The sequence below is a fragment of the Anomaloglossus baeobatrachus genome, chromosome 3 (assembly GCF_048569485.1).
Source record: "Anomaloglossus baeobatrachus isolate aAnoBae1 chromosome 3, aAnoBae1.hap1, whole genome shotgun sequence".
Lineage (NCBI taxonomy): Eukaryota > Metazoa > Chordata > Amphibia > Anura > Aromobatidae > Anomaloglossus > Anomaloglossus baeobatrachus.
The window spans coordinates 564,264,195-564,281,028 of NC_134355.1; the positions used below are offsets into that span (position 1 = coordinate 564,264,195).

General features: G+C 47.4%; 1 protein-coding gene across 1 annotated transcript in view; it reads left to right on the forward strand.

The window, feature by feature from the left end:
* The first annotated feature begins 7,737 nt into the window (after positions 1–7,737).
* Positions 7,738–16,834, forward strand: part of KLHL6 (kelch like family member 6) — a 140,689-nt gene continuing 131,592 nt past the window's right edge. The window contains exon 1 of the mRNA XM_075340909.1: positions 7,738–8,020. Coding sequence (XP_075197024.1) covers positions 7,761–8,020 — 260 coding nt within the window. The 5' untranslated portion in view covers positions 7,738–7,760. The remainder of the gene's footprint in view (positions 8,021–16,834) is intronic.

Sequence of the window (16,834 nt, forward strand, 5' to 3'; positions counted from 1 at the left end):
CCATTTTAGCAAAAACAAAAATAACAGTATGATCTTTCTTGCATTCCAGTTTTCAGCACTGATGCCTCTTGTACTGTCCTGAGAGATCTGTCCACTACATTCCAGTGAGTGTGTACACAGGCTCGAAACTCTGCCAGCACTTGACTACTCTGCCTTTACTGCCATTATGCATTGAGCCTACCTTGAAAGAATTTACAAGGTTGATACAATTAACACTAGAAGTCCCAGAGAGGGGTCATTTAACATTTCTACCTTTGGAACCCAGAGACGGGTCAAATAACCTGAAGGATTTTAGCTAACATCCTATAATCACCGTCTTTTGTTCTGTAATTAAGGCCATTACTGTCGCACCACAGGAGGTTGTTGTTTTCCATTGAGTTTAGCCATTTAGTTTCTAGTTAGTTCTATTCAGTTTAGACTTCAGGGGGGAGCTCAAAATTTCTGGGACTTCTATTAAATGCATGTCCCAGTAAGAATGTTTGCCCCATGTTATGCCTGTCTGTTTTTTAAAGAAAAAATAGGCATTCAAAAAACTGCAAATATACCAAGTTGAGACCTGCCTCCACTGCCTGTAATCCATTTTGGGGTATCTACTGCTGGAGATGGATTACACTTGAGAATAGGCAGTGAGCACCAAGATACAGAGAAGGAAGGCACTGAGTAAACTTTGGAGTGATATTTTTGGTAAATATGTTATCAGTATAGCAGTGACTACTTAACAGATGCACCTTGTTGTCACAGTGGTCATAGCAATTCTTCCATAAGTACAAAGTTAGATACTGTGCAGTCTAGCTAAGGAAATTTCAGTCTGTGCTAAAGATGGTGTTGGCAATGTAAAACTTCACATAGACTTTTTTTTAATTGCCCATTTGCTTTCTACATGAAAAATTACCCAACAGTTTATATAGTCTTAATTACGATTTTTTTTTTACCATTTTACAGCTGCAGAGCATCACCAAGTCCTTTCTTTACCTCACAGCTACAGTTTTTTGAATACTTTCCCTCCCTTCTCTTAAAGGGAATCAGGCTTTTGCTACCTCCTTTGAGAGCAGCACAATGTAGGCAAAGAGGTCCTGAGTTCAATGATGTATCACTTAGATTACTATGTGCAGTCATTCTGACACAGTGAAAGATTTAAGATTTTCAATGTAGCAGTGCGGGGAGAGCTGCCCCCACCAGGCCTTCAGTGTACATTTCCATAGACCATACCTGATAATCACAGAGGAGGCAGAGTTGGAATAGAGCTTTGGCTGCTGAGACCCACTAATGATATGGTATATGGATAATGAATGGCAGCGAGATGTTCGGGGTTAAAAGTTGCGGGTGGAAAGCGATTCCACTCGTAACTTGCAGGCACACATGTCAGCTGTGTTGCAAAGTGGCCGGGTGGTGGGTCCGGGATTCCAGATAGGTGATCTGGGTCTAGCACTTGAGAAATTAAAAAAAAATAACGAAAAACTAAAGAAAATAAGAAGGAAGCGACCGCTTCATATATACCAAGACTCCGGCTGGCTGTACACTGCTCCTGCGGCCTCCCTGGGCTCCTCATTATCGCTCATTTCATATGCACTCCTTTCCCCACCCATCGGCCGGCCTGGCCTCTGTGATTGGTTGCAGTCAGACGTGTGTGACGGTGTCTGCCTGCATCCAGTTACCGCTCATCATGGCTCATTCATTCTGCACTCGCAGTGGGCAGTCATGCTGTTGTATGGCCGCTCGCTGTGATATTCAGATGTAGCAGAGCTGGAATCGTCGTGGGACCTTGTGTGGATTGCATAGTGTGTTGAGGTTAATAAAGTTGTGAAAGAGGATGCTTTTTTGTATTTTTTTCCAAATAAAGGATTTTTTCGGTGTTTGTGTTTATTTACTTTCACTTACAGATTTGTGATGCGGGTGTCTCATAGACGCCTGTGCCATCACTAATCTAGGGTTTAGTAGCAGCTGTCTGCTGTTATTAACCCCTTATTACGCCGATTGCCACCGCACCAGGGCAATCGGGAAGAGCAGGGTAAAGCATAGGGCCTGTGTCGCTGGCGGGGGACAGATCACAACCGGGGGGCTGCTCGAGTCACTTGGATCCGGGTGGTGGCTGTGGCTCAAGTGGCAGCTGGATCCGTGGCTCGCGCAGCCGTCCGTCGCCCACGAGTAAAAAGGGGTTATTTACAGGGCAGATTGTCTTTTGTTTGTGACGCCAGCCGTGGGTAGCGGTGAGGGATGGTGATACCGCCGCTGCCTTGTATGTGGGTGCCCGGGGCTGATGGAGCAAGGCAGCAAGGTGGAATCCCCTCCACGGGTAGGGAAGGTGTAGTCCCGGGGCCCAGAGAATAGTGAGGGGTTGTAGGGAGCAGTCTTTCAGAGACAGGAAACAGGGAGCTCACAGTTGGTAGTCATGGTGCTGGATGAGGCTGTGCTGATGTGAAGGGTCAGTAAACACACAGTCTGTATTGTAAACCAAATTGCCAATGGCCGGTCACCTTTGGCGGGTGTCTTCGGGTCCCACACTCAGATATACAGCCAGGGGCTCTTTTCTTCCACACTCTCTGTCTGTCTCTTTCTTGTCTGGACCGGACCGGATCCCCTCACACTCGGCACCGGCGGGCTACAACCCTGTCCCGGTCGGCCTCAGGTTCCCCGTGACTGGATCTCCGTGCCTGTGGCCCTCACTGCCACCTAGTCCAGTAGTCCAGGGCTCCAACTCCGACTACCACCTTCTCCAAGAAGCTCCAACTCCCTCCTGTCAACTCTTCAATGGCTACAACATGAACTGAAACTTAACTCCTCTCTGCACTTCCTAAGCTCCTCTCGCTCTCTCCCATTTTCCTGGGGAGGAGGCCTGAGGCCCTGAGTAGGGCCTGATTGGCTGGTGTATATCTGTGTGGGGACTGTGTAGGTGCCAAGGAGGATTAACTCATTTTGTGACTACCTGGTTTTGCCAGGGTGTCACATTCCCCCTTGGTTGAATACAGCCTGTCCGCGGGCTGTCCGGCCACTGACGTTTTTTTATTTTAACTGCTTCTGAAAAGCAAAGAACAAGGTTACATAAAATAAAACCCATTTCATCCCCCTAAAGGGGAGGCACATCACTTTAAACATTACGAAACTGTCCTGTCACCCTCCACCTGGGGGTCCAGATGACCTCCTCATGGAACACGAGGACGTTCAACAAGGGTGCAGTCCTTTAAAAAGTCATTCTTTAAACTTTCAACTTGCGTGTAGCTGTCCATGATCCACTACCGCTGCTGCTGCCGCTCGTAGTACGGGGCATGGGTTCCGTGCTCCGCCTCCTGCTCAGGAACCAGGCCCACTTGGATGCCATCGGTGCCGGCTACGACCGGCCTCTCATACTGCCATGGGCCCCATCGCTCAGTGGCCTGCTCCTCCTCTCTGCAGGTGCACTCCGGCTGTTCCACAGCCGGGACGGGGTACCTGGGAGCAGCTGGCGCCGCGTCTGAGGCAGACTTCCGGTCAGGTGCCGCCTCAGTTGCGGCCGGGCGGACCGCCAGAGCCGCTGTCATCACCGTTGCGGCCGGGCGGACTGCCGGAGCCGACGTCATCACTGTTGCGGCTGGGCAGACTGCCGGAGCTGACGTCATCACCGTTGCGGCCAGGTGGACTGCCGGAGCCGACGTCATCACCGTTGTGGCCTTGCTCGGGATGGGTGAGATGTCATCGGGGTTGCGGCCTGCTGTGACATCTTGCCGCTCTTGTGTCCAGCAACGGAATTTTGCAGAGTCCTGGCGTCTCTGCACTTTACAGTTCTGGTTACATGCCGCTCCGTCTTCTTCTCCCCCTTGGTTTTTTGACAGCCGTCTCGAGGGGACCACTGTCCTTTGCGCTTCCTGTCTTGGAGGTCACCGGTTTCAGCCCGCGTTTTTAGGGGGCGGGGTTTTGGCTTCACGCCTTTTTCGGGGAAGATGATGGCGTTGTTGTTTTGGTGCCAAAGATGGCGGGCAAGATGACGGCAGTTCAAAATTTTGTAACGGTTCACGGTTCAAAAGAAGGCGAATGTCATCCAGGTCACGGATGGGGTAAGAATCCTGTTCATGACGCCAAAGTTTGAGGTGTGCCGCCCCCACATCAGTAGCAGCAGGGCTGCTCAGATCCAGATCCGCAATGTGGCTTGAGGGACTCTCCGGACCCAGGGGTCGCGCGGACACTTCAAATAAAAGGGGACATATATACGGGGATTGATGTAATCACTTGGTGATGCCACCCACGGTGTGTGGTGAGGTGTAGCACCACCGCTGCTGTTGGGAAGCACCCGGTGGCGATGGGATGGCAGCTGGATAGTAACCCCTCCGTGGGTAGGGATTGGTGCCCCTGGGCCCAGTGTCTCTGTGCTGAGGATGGTGTTTGCAGGGGCCGGCGCACCCGGTCAGACCAGGGGGTGTCAGTGTACTCACAGTCAAATGAATCACACAATTATACCAGGAGTCCTAGCTGCCCAGACATGGAGGTTAGTCCAAATAGTGGCATTTCAAGTTAGATTTTTAGTCTAGCTGCCCAGACATGGATGTTTTTAACCTAGATAGTGGCATTTTAGTTAGGGACCCGGAATATTGAGATTTACCTTGCCGTTTGTTTCCGGGCTTACATGCATTGGCCAATTCATAAACTAAAAATCTCATTTTTTCATATAACAGTAATACAGTACCAGAGTTCCCTTATACATTGATGGCATTTAGTGTGCGGCTGTATCCATTTTGTAGTTTCTAGGTTTTTTCAGCTGGCACCTATACACACTTGTAGGATGTGCGGGTCAGTTTTTTGAAATATTTGCAGTGAGTTTCTTTCTGACTGAGCACTCCGCCCTATAAACCAGGCTGTGTTTATAACCCTTATACCAGGAGTCCTAGCTGCCCAGACATGGAGGTTAGTCCAGATAGTGGCATTTCAAGTTAGATTTTCAGTCTAGCTGCCCAGACATGGATGTTTTTAACCTAGACAGTGGTATTTTAGTTAGGGACCCTGAATATTGAGATTTACCTTGCCGTTGGTTTCCGGGCTTACATGCATTGGCCAATTCATAAACTAAAAATCTCATATTTTCATATAGCAGTAATGCAGTACCAGAGTTCCCTTATACATTGATGGCATTTAGTGTGCGGCTGTATCCATTTTGTATTTGCTAGGTTTTTTCAGCTGGCACCTATACACCTATTTGAAATGAATCACACAAGTCTTGTATTCTAATGATGTGTATAATTCCTGTGCTGTGACATTATTGTTTCTAATCCTTGCACTCTGACATCACTATATGCATTATGCATGTATTCTAATGACGTGTATAAATCCTGTACTGTGACATCACTGTGTACATAATCCATGTATTCTAATGATACATACAGTGCCTACAAGTAGTATTCAACCCCCTGCAGATTTAGCAGGTTTGATAAGATGCAAATAAGTTAGAGCCTGCAAACTTCAAACAAGTGCAGGATTTATTAACAGATGCATAAATCTTACAAACCAACAAGTTATGTTGCTCAGTTAAATTTTAATACATTTTCAACATAAAAGTGTGGGTCAATTATTATTCAACCCCTAGGTTTAATATTTTGTGGAATAACCCTTGTTTGCAATTACAGCTAATAATCGTCTTTTATAAGACCTGATCAGGCCGGCACAGGTCTCTGGAGTTATCTTGGCCCACTCCTCCATGCAGATCTTCTCCAAGTTATCTAGGTTCTTTGGGTGTCTCATGTGGACTTTAATCTTGAGCTCCTTCCACAAGTTTTCAATTGGGTTAAGGTCAGGAGACTGACTAGGCCACTGCAACACCTTGATTTTTTCCCTCTTGAACCAGGCCTTGGTTTTCTTGGCTGTGTGCTTTGGGTCGTTGTCTTGTTGGAAGATGAAATGACGACCCATCTTAAGATCCTTGATGGATGAGCGGAGGTTCTTGGCCAAAATCTCCAGGTAGGCCGTGCTATCCATCTTCCCATGGATGCGGACCAGATGGCCAGGCCCCTTGGCTGAGAAACAGCCCCATAGCATGATGCTGCCACCACCATGCTTGACTGTTGGGATGGTATTCTTGGGGTCGTATGCAGTGCCATCCAGTCTCCAAACGTCACGTGTGTGGTTGGCACCAAAGGTCTCGATCTTGGTCTTATCAGACCAGAGAACCTTGAACCAGTCTGTCTCAGAGTCCTCCAAGTGATCATGAGCAAACTGTAGACGAGTCTTGATATGACGCTTTGAAAGTAAAGGTACCTTACGGGCTCGTCTGGAACGGAGACCATTGCGGTGGAGTACGTTACTTATGGTATTGACTGAAACCAATGTCCCCACTGCCATGAGATCTTCCCGGAGCTCCTTCCTTGTTGTCCTTGGGTTAGCCTTGACTCTTCGGACAAGCCTGGCCTCGGCATGGGTGGAAACTTTCAAAGGCTGTCCAGGCCGTGGAAGGCTAATAGTAGTTCCATAAGCCTTCCACTTCCGGATGATGCTCCCAACAGTGGAGACAGGTAGGCCCAACTCTTTGGAAAGGGTTTTGTACCCCTTGCCAGCCTTGTGACCCTCCACCATCTTGTCTCTGATGGCCTCGGAATGCTCCTTTGTCTTTCCCATGTTGACCAAGTATGAGTGCTGTTCACAAGTTTGGGGAGGGTCTTAATTAGTCAGAAAAGGCTGGAAAAAGATATAATTAATCCAAACATGTGAAGCTCATTGTTCTTTGTGCCTGAAATACTTCTTAATACTTTAGGGGAACCAAACAGAATTCTGGTGCTTTGAGGGGTTGAATAATAAATGTCCCTCTGAATAAACTTTTCACAATTTAAAAAAAAAAAAAAAAAAGCAATAACATTTTTTTTGCTGCAGTGCATTTCACACTTCCAGGCTGATCTACAGTCCAAATGTCACAATGCCAAGTTAATTCCGAATGTGTAAACCTGCTAAATCTGCAGGGGGTTGAATACTACTTGTAGGCACTGTATATAAATCCTGCACTGTGACATCACTGTGTGCATTAGCCATGTATTATATTGATGTGTATAAATCCTGTCCTGTGACATCACTGTGTACATTATCCATGTATTCTAATGATATATATATAAATCCTGCACTGTGACATCACTGTGTTCATTATCCATATGTTCTAATGATGTGTATAAATCCTGTGTTGTGACATCACTGTTTCTATTAGTTGTACTGTTACATCACTGTGTGCATTATCACGTTATTTTAATGTTGTGTATCATTCCTGTGCTGTGACATCACTGTTTCTATTAGTTGTAGTGACAGCACTGTGTGCATTATCATTTTATTTATATGCTGTGAATCATTCCTGTGCTGTGACATCACTGTTTGCATTACGCGTGTATTTGCATGACTTCTACAGTGACATAATTATGGTCCATGCCTAAGCCATTGGTTATGACATCAGTATGTTTATGATCCCTGCTCTGTGACCTCATGGTATGGGGATAACATACGCATTGATATATTCATAGACTTTTTGTTTATTTCTTCACTGTTTCAAGTAAATGAATAAAGCTTTTACAATGACTGGCTAGGATATTCTCTATACGTTATATGGCAATGCTGTGCTTTGTACTTCGCTTCAAGTTGTGTTACCCAATAAGATTAATGTATTTTGTCTGTCAACTAAGAAAGTTTAAGATTTCCTGTTTTGTGTGTGACGGTTTTAGATAAGTTTGGAGTCTTGAGCAGGAAATCCGTTTCACTTGTGAAGTGTGACCTAACTGCATTAGCAGCGCAGAAGTAGACACTTTGAGTTACCTACAGTCACCATCATGGGAGAATCCTTGGAAAATAGCAATGCTGACTTCATCATTTCGCTCAACAGAGAATGTCCCAAGGAATTGGGGGAAATTATTGAAAAATCCAGTGGAGACGTCCGTCGATTTGATGATACCGGATTTACGTTGTCACTTCAGAATGGGCTAGAAAACCTGCGTCTGGAGAACTCATTGACAGACGTAGTGTTGAGTGTCGGCAATAGCTTATTCTCATGTCACCGCGTCGTACTGGCTGCTGCCAGCAATTACTTTAGGTAAGAGACATCTTTAACCAAAATATTGATGCCATTTTTCATCTGAGATTAGGAGATACAGAATATGTTAGAATCTTTAATATTTGTAGACAAGTGCCTTATCTGTGATAATGTACAATTAATGGGTAAATTTAGTGAGCTGAAATAATTTATCTTCAAATTGATTTATATGACTTTATATCAAAATTCAGCAAAAACAATGTTTAACGGAAAACAAATTTAAAAGTAAAAGAGTAAAAATATGGCTATAAACATATAGACTCTATTCACAATATTGTGGCCTCTATTTATAACTTAGCCACTACATCTACCATTTTGGACGAGATACAAATAAATCTTGATAGATGCCATTGAGTTATAATGAAGACTGTCACATCCGTATTGTGGTTCTGATATTTTTTGTGACAGTAATAGCGCCGGAGACTTCAATATTCTTCCCGTCAAGAACTGAGATTTCAGATCAGTTTATAGCAACTATTGGGTATCTAAACACTGCTGTACCGCTACATAGCAGCAAAGGTTGGCAGATTAGCTCCTGAGGTCTATAGATCTTTAGCAAGCGTTGACCATGTGTTACTTCGCTAAAAAAACTTACTTTTACTAGGTCAGTGCAGCAAAATATAGTATGGTATATGAAATCTCTCTAAAAGACCACCTCTCTTCGAGAAGACCTCTGCATAAAAGACCACTTTACAGTCCAATATTGAGTGGCCACCCCCAAAATATTTCACTGTATTATATTTTCCAATAAGCAGAATTCTCACCTACATAGCTTATCCAACAATAACCATTCGCAAACTAAACATTCATCACAAAAGTACATTATTTTCTCTAGTGAATCTATCAAGAATTTGTGACACAGGTTTGGTCTTTAAGAGCCGAATGAGGAACCAGCTGCACGGAAAATACAATTTTGTATTTTCTTATATTTATATGTTCAGTATTTACCTTTTAGAAAGGTTATTTCTAAGAATATATTTAAATATACTACAGAAGCACTTCTACTAGACGTTGTTGCCTTAGAATATCTCTGGATAATAGCTGTAGACAGTAAAGGCCCCGTCACACACAACGAGATCGCTAATGAGATCGTTGCTGAGTCAGTTTCTGTGACGTAGCAACGATCTCTCCGGCGATCTCGTTATGTGTGACACATACCAGTAATCAGGCCCCTGCTGTGAGATCTCTAGTCGTTGCCAAATGGTCCAGACCATTTTCTTCAAAGGCGATGTCCTGCTGGGTAGGACACATCACTGTGTTTGATACCTACCAATGACCTCCTAACAGGGTCCCAAAGCCCGCTGAGATCGTTATACAGGTCGCTCATCATTACTGCATCATTGGCAAGGTCTGACTGTGTGACATCTCACCAGCGACCTCCCAGCAACTTACTAGCGATCCTTATCAGGTCGTACCATTGTCGGGATCGCTGGTAAGTCGTTGTGTGTGACTGGGCCTTATGACAATCTGGCCTGTAGCATTACTAGCAATATACATTAGCAGAGACGACAGGGACCTCCCAACAACCTAATGTCTATAGAGCGGTATGATCCATGTCAATACCATGAAAAAAAATAGATAGGATCTCTAGTATCTGTCTATTATGTCCGTAAGTTAGCAAAAAAAAACAAAAAAACTTTTTAGCTAATTAAAATGAGACGGTAATAAATATTCATTTTTCTAATTAGTTGTTTTTTTTATTGTACATTTTTTTTTCTATTATTACTAATATATGATATATATATACTATCTATATCATCGTGGGGGTGGCCATTTTGCCTGAGCTGCTGTTACGAGCATTCTAAAATATACTTCACAGCAGCTACATAGACCATAGAGAACATTGACTACTATGAGATATGGTTGCGGGTATGCTTTGTGACCACTGCAAAGGTTAGTGTGCAGGGTAGGGGAGGAGGTGAGCTGCCCTTGTTAACTATTGTTAGAGGTGGGATTCTATGGTGTATATACAATATATGTATATATATATATATATTGTGAGGTAGCACGGTCGGCTGCGCTGCAGAAGACACGGGATCCAGGCATTTAAGGTTCACAGCACACGGTTTTAATGTCCAAACAAAAAAAAAGTCCACAACAATATATACATGTGCCTCTCCAGCAGAGAGCTCAGGGAGTTCTGTTGACTCCCTCACACCCGGCACACCTGCCCTCGTTCCTGTTTCCATTTAACCCTTCCTTCAGCCTGTAGGGAAACAGGATTAACCCTAGAGTGGATTTACTTTCTATCATGGAGTGAGCACAACCGGGGCGAGACATACCGGCCGTCATAGATAACCCCGGTCACAGTCTCACATACCCCCCCCTCAGTTCAAGCGTGCGGGGTTGAACTCCCGCCATCAAACACGGGCCGCGGGACAAGGCATCGGTGTTGCCCTGCAACCTACCGGCCCTATGTTCAACCGTAAACCGGAAGTTCTGCAGAGAAAGGAACCACCGGGTAACCCGGGCATTCCGTTCCTTGGCGGACCTCATCCAGACCAGTGGAGAGTGATCCGTCACCAAGCGAAACTGCCGTCCCAGCAGGTAATAGCGTAGGGACTCCAAGGCCCACTTGATCGCCAGGCACTCCTTCTCCACTACGCTATAATTCCGCTCGGGAGGGGTGAGCTTCCTACTTAAGAAGGTGACGGGGTGTTCCTCCCCCTGAACCACCTGAGACAGCACTGCCCCCAGGCCGACCTCTGAGGCGTCAGTCTGTACTATGAACTCCTTCCGGAAATCAGGGTGTACAAGAACGGGCTGTCCGCACAGGACCCCCTTCAGGGCCCGGAAGGAGTCCTCGGCCTGCGGAGTCCAGCGCACCATGACGGACTTCTTGCCTTTGAGAAGGTCCGTCAAGGGGGCTGATAGTCCCGCAAAATCCTTTACAAACCTCCTGTAGTATCCCACGATACCCAGGAAGGCCCTAACCTGCTTCGTGGTCAGGGGTCTAGGCCACTTCTGGATCGCCTCAACCTTGTTAATTTGGGGCTTAATCACTCCTTGGCCTATCACGTAGCCCAAGTAGCGGGCTTCCGTGAGTCCCAACGCACATTTCTTGGGATTGGCTGTCAATCCGGCTGTTCGAAGCGCGTCCACTACCGCTTGTACCTGTTCCAAGTGGGTCTGCCAATCGGAGCTGTAAATAATGATGTCATCAAGGTACGCTGATGCATACGCCTGGTGGGGTTCCAGCACTAAGTCCATCAACCTCTGGAACGTGGCCGGAGCGCCATGTAACCCAAAAGGCAAGACAACATAGTGGAAGAGACCCTCCGGCGTAACAAAAGCGGTTTTCTCCTTGGCGGACTCCGTCAGTGGCACCTGCCAGTACCCCTTGGTCAGGTCGAGCGTGGTAAAATACCGCGCCTGTCCCAGCCTATCAATCAGCTCATCCACTCTGGGCATGGGGTAGAGATCGAACTTGGATATTTCGTTCAATCTCCTAAAGTCATTGCAGAACCTTAAGGAGCCATCGGGTTTTGGTATTAGGACAATCGGACTAGCCCATTCACTCCGGGATTTTTCGATGACCCCCAGGCGTAACATTGTCTTTACTTCCTCCGATATGGCTTGTCGTCGAGTCTCCGGTACCCGGTATGACTTCAGGCGTACCTTCAGGTGGGGCTCGGTGACAATATCATGTCGTATCAGACTGGTCCTACTGGGCAGCTCGGAGAAGACATCGGGGTTCTGCTGAACCAACCGTCTGGCCTCTCGCCTCTTAGTCTTGGTGAGGGCTTCTCCAATCCTTACTTCCGGTTCGTCCTCTCCGGAGGTCGCTGGAGCCGGAGGTGAACGACCCGAAGAGGAGGGAGATGGGGAAAAAACAGCCATCAGGCTTTCCCGTTCCTGCCAGGGTTTTAATAGGTTGACATGGTATATTTGTTCAGGTTTCCGCCTACCGGGCTGCAATACTTTATAGTTAACCACCCCGACTCTTTCCTTTATCTCGTAGGGGCCTTGCCACTGAGCCAGGAATTTACTCTCCGCCGTGGGGATTAATACCAACACCCGATCCCCGGGTTTAAAGGTCCGCACGGTGGCTTGTCTATTGTAGCGGCCGCTTTGCGCGGCCTGAGCCTCCTGTAAATGCTCCTTCACAATTGGCATGACCGCGCTTATGCGGTTCTGCATACCCAAAATGTGTTCAATCACACTTTTATGGGGGGTGGGCTCTTGCTCCCATGTTTCCTTTGCCAGGTCCAACAATCCCCGGGGATGTCGCCCGTATAACAACTCAAAAGGCGAAAACCCCGTGGATGCCTGTGGCACCTCACGGATGGCAAACATCAAATAGGGAAGCATCATATCCCAGTCTTTCCCGTCTTTTGAAATCACCCTTTTTAGCATGGTTTTCAGGGTTTTATTGAAACGCTCGACTAAACCGTCCGTTTGAGGATGATACACAGACGTACGCAACTGCTTGATCTGGAGTAGCCGGCATAGCTCTTTGGTCACTTTAGACATGAATGGGGTCCCCTGATCCGTAAGGATCTCCTTGGGCAACCCCACCCGGCAGAACACAGCAAACAACTCCCGAGCTATAAGCTTTGCTGCAGTATGTCTGAGAGGTATCGCCTCGGGATACCGGGTGGCATAGTCAACGATCACTAGGATGTGTTGGTGCCCTCGAGCGGAGTTTACGAGGGGCCCCACCAGATCCATCCCTATCCGTTCAAAAGGGACTTCTATAATGGGTAACGGTACCAACGGACTGCGAAAATGGGTCAGGGGTGCGGTAAGCTGACACTCCGGGCAGGTTTCGCAGAACCGTTTTACCTCCCCAAAGACTCCGGGCCAATAGAACCTTTGCAATATTCGCTCCTGCGTTTTCTTGACCCCTAGGTGGCCACTCATCAGGGGTTTATGAGCCAAGTCGAGGACCCGCCGACGATGCGGCTGGGGCACCACCAACTGCTCTACCCCCACGCCCCGTATTTCATCTACCCGGTAGAGTAAATCTTGCTTAAGAGCAAAATGGGGGTACCTTACCTGGGCACCGGGCAGCTGTGCCACCCTGTCAATTACTGTCACCCGACTCCGGGCATGTATTAATGTAGGGTCCTGGAGTTGGGCAGTCCCAAACGTATCCGGGGACGCCTCCAACTCCGGGATGGGTTCGACCGTCTCAGCCTCTCCTGCCAATACCTCTAGGGGCGACCTATCGGGTTCACATTCTGTCCCTATCATGGGGACCCCTACGGCAGGTGTCCCGGATTCAGGATTGTAGGGCTCAGGTCCCGGACTAACCAATATCTGAGGAGACTTAGGGGGTCCCTTCCATAAAGTCCAAAAATAGGGCAGATCCCTTCCTAGGATCACGTCATAAGGAAGAGTGTTAAGAAGTCCCACCTCATGTTGCACCTGACCGCAAGGTGCTGTGATGGTGACAATCCCCGTGGGATAGTCTCGGCGGTCCCCATGTATGCAAACCACCCCCACGGTACGTCCTGTGGCCTTTACTTTAGCCCTCAAGGTGGATCGCACAAGGGTCACTAAGCTTCCGGAATCCAACAATCCTGTAACCGGACATCCATTCACCTGTATTTGGCACAAGTGGGGCTCCGTCTCTGGGGAGACCAGGTCAGCGGCACACACCACCTGAGCATACATTGAACCCCGCCGGGTAACCCCACAATCCATGGGCTCCGTGGTGAGTGGACACTGGGCTTCCATATGTCCCACCCGCTGGCACCGCCAACATCTAATGGGGACGGAAACCCCCTTGACGGGTTGTCGTTTAGGGTACAGAACCTTCCGGACCTCAGGATTGGCGGCCGTGGCCTCAGGCGGGACGGTAGGGGACTCCTGCACCGTTGTCGGCGGTGGGTCCTTGGCCCTAGGCTTGGAGGGGCCGGACCGACGGGCGGTACGCAAAGTCTCAGTGTCCCGTATCAAGTCCTGCGTAGCCACATGCCGCTCTACCAGGGACACTAACTGGTCCAGGGTACTCGGGTCACCCTGTCCTACCCACCATTGAACGGTGACGGGTAAAGTGCGCACAAAACGATCCACTACTACCCTTTCCACCATCTGCGCCGGGCTCAGAGTGTCAGGCTGCAACCATTTTTTTACAAGATGCAACAAGTCATAGGCCTGGGAGCGTACGGGTTTGGCTTCCTCATAGAACCACTGATTTACCCGCTGAGCCCGTACATAGGTATTCACCCCCAACCGTGCCAGTATTTCGGCTTTTAGGGTCACATAGTCAATGGCGTCCTCGGTACAGAGGTCCAGGTACGCTTTTTGGGGTTCCCCCGTCAGATAGGGCGACAATACCTCAGCCCACTGGGGGGTCGGCAGCTTTTCCCGCTCGGCCACCCGCTCAAACACCGCCAGGAACGCTTCCACATCATCCCCCGGGGTCATCTTTTGCAACGCTTGTCTCACCGCTTTCCGGACGCTGCCGTCATCACCCGGTCCCGGGGTTGTTGCTGCCGGTCCGGCACGGATCGACTTGGCCAGGAGAACCATCTGTTCTTGGTGCCTTTTTTTCCTGCGCTTGCAAGGATTGCTGCTGACGTTCCAACGCCCGGAGCAGGTGTGCATTGGTCTGTTGCTGCTGTGCATTAGCCTCTTGTAGCTGTGCATTAGTCTGTTGCTGCTGCCTTAGTATGTCCTCCATGGCGTCACCGGGTTTGGGCTGTAGTATAGCCGCTCGGATCCAGGACATGTGCTGCTGGGTCACCAGGGATGGATGCTACACCTCACCGGCTGTCATGCCCGCCGATTCTCCACCATATGTGAGGTAGCACGGTCGGCTGCGCTGCAGAAGACACGGGATCCAGGCATTTAAGGTTCACAGCACACGGTTTTAATGTCCAAACAAAAAAAAAGTCCACAACAATATATACATGTGCCTCTCCAGCAGAGAGCTCAGGGAGTTCTGTTGACTCCCTCACACCCGGCACACCTGCCCTCGTTCCTGTTTCCATTTAACCCTTCCTTCAGCCTGTAGGGAAACAGGATTAACCCTAGAGTGGATTTACTTTCTATCATGGAGTGAGCACAACCGGGGCGAGACATACCGGCCGTCATAGATAACCCCGGTCACAGTCTCACAATATATATATATATATATATATATATATATATATATTGTATGTAAAGCGCTGTGGAATTAATAGTGCTATATAAATGAATAAATATTTTATACATATATATAGTACAGACCAAAAGTTTGGACACACCTTCTCATCTCTAGAACAACTGTTAAGAGGAGACTTTGTGCAGCAGTGGCTAAGGACAGGCAACAAGCAGAAGAGACTTGTTTGGGCTAAAGAACACAAGGAATGGACATTAGACCAGTGGAAATCTGTGCTTTGGTCTGATGAGTCCAAATTTAAGATCTTTGGATCCAACCACCGTGTCTTTGTAGAAAAGGTGAACGGATGTACTCCACATGCCTGGTTCCCACTGTGAAGCATGGAGGAGGAGGTGTGATGGTGTGGGGGTGCTTTGCTTGTGACACTGTTGGGGATTTATTCAAAATTGAAGGCATACAGAACCAGCATCCCTACTACAGCATCTTGCAGCGGCATGCTATTCCATCCGATTTGCGTTTAGTTGGACCATCATTTATTTTTCAACAGGACAATGACCCCAAACACACCTCCAGGCTGTGTAAGGGCTATTTGACTAAGAAGGAGAGTGATGGGGTCCTACGCCAGATGACCTGGTCTCCACAGTCACCAGACCTGAACCCAATCGAGATGGTTTGGAGTGAGCTGGACCGCAGAGTGAAGGCAAAAGGGCCAACAAGTGCTAATCATCTCTGGGAACTCCTTCAAGACTGTTGGAAAACCATTTCCGGTGACTACCTGTTGAAGCTCATCAAGAGAATGCCAAGAGTGTGCAAAGTAGTAATGAAAGCAAAAGGTGGTTACTTTCAAGAACCTAGAATATAAGACAAGATATATTTTGAGTTGTTTCACACTTTTTTAAGCATTTCATTCCACATGTTTTAATTCATATTATAAACAAAAAATACATGGCTAAATTATGTGTACACTGAGGGAGAAACTCCGTAGAATCCCTCAGTGGTACTTCCCCTCGAAAAAGCGCCTAGCAAAACGGACGTCGGGGCCTCCACCCGACACCACCTGTTGCCACTCCACCAGGTAATTGGCCTCTCTTTGCCCTCACAGTTATCTGTGACAGCGGTGAATCTTGCACTTACAAGCGCTGATCCTTCGCTGTCACAGCACACTCACTACCTGGCAGTGTTCTATCTTTCTGTGCAGAGTTCTTATCCTTTTTTTGTGATAAATTGTTCCACATAATATACAGTCAGGGCCAGAAATATTTGGACAGTGACACAAGTTTTGTTATTTTAGCTGTTTACAAAAACATGTTCAGAAATACAATTATATATATAATATGGGCTGAAAGTGCACACTCCCAGCTGCAATATGAGAGTTTTCACATCCAAATCGGAGAAAGGGTTTAGGAATCATAGCTCTGTAATGCATAGCCTCCTCTTTTTCAAGGGACCAAAAGTAATTGGACAAGGGACTCTAAGGGCTGCAATTAACTCTGAAGGCGTCTCCCTCGTTAACCTGTAATCAAAGAAGTAGTTAAAAGGTCTGGGGTTGATTACAGGTGTGTGGTTTTGCATTTGGAAGCTGTTGTTGTGACCAGACAACATGCGGTCTAAGGAACTCTCAATTGAGGTGAAGCAGAACATCCTGAGGCTGAAAAAAAAGAAAAAATCCATCAGAGAGATAGCAGACATGCTTGGAGTAGCAAAATCAACAGTCGGGTACATTCTGAGAAAAAAGGAATTGACTGGTGAGCTTGGGAACTCAA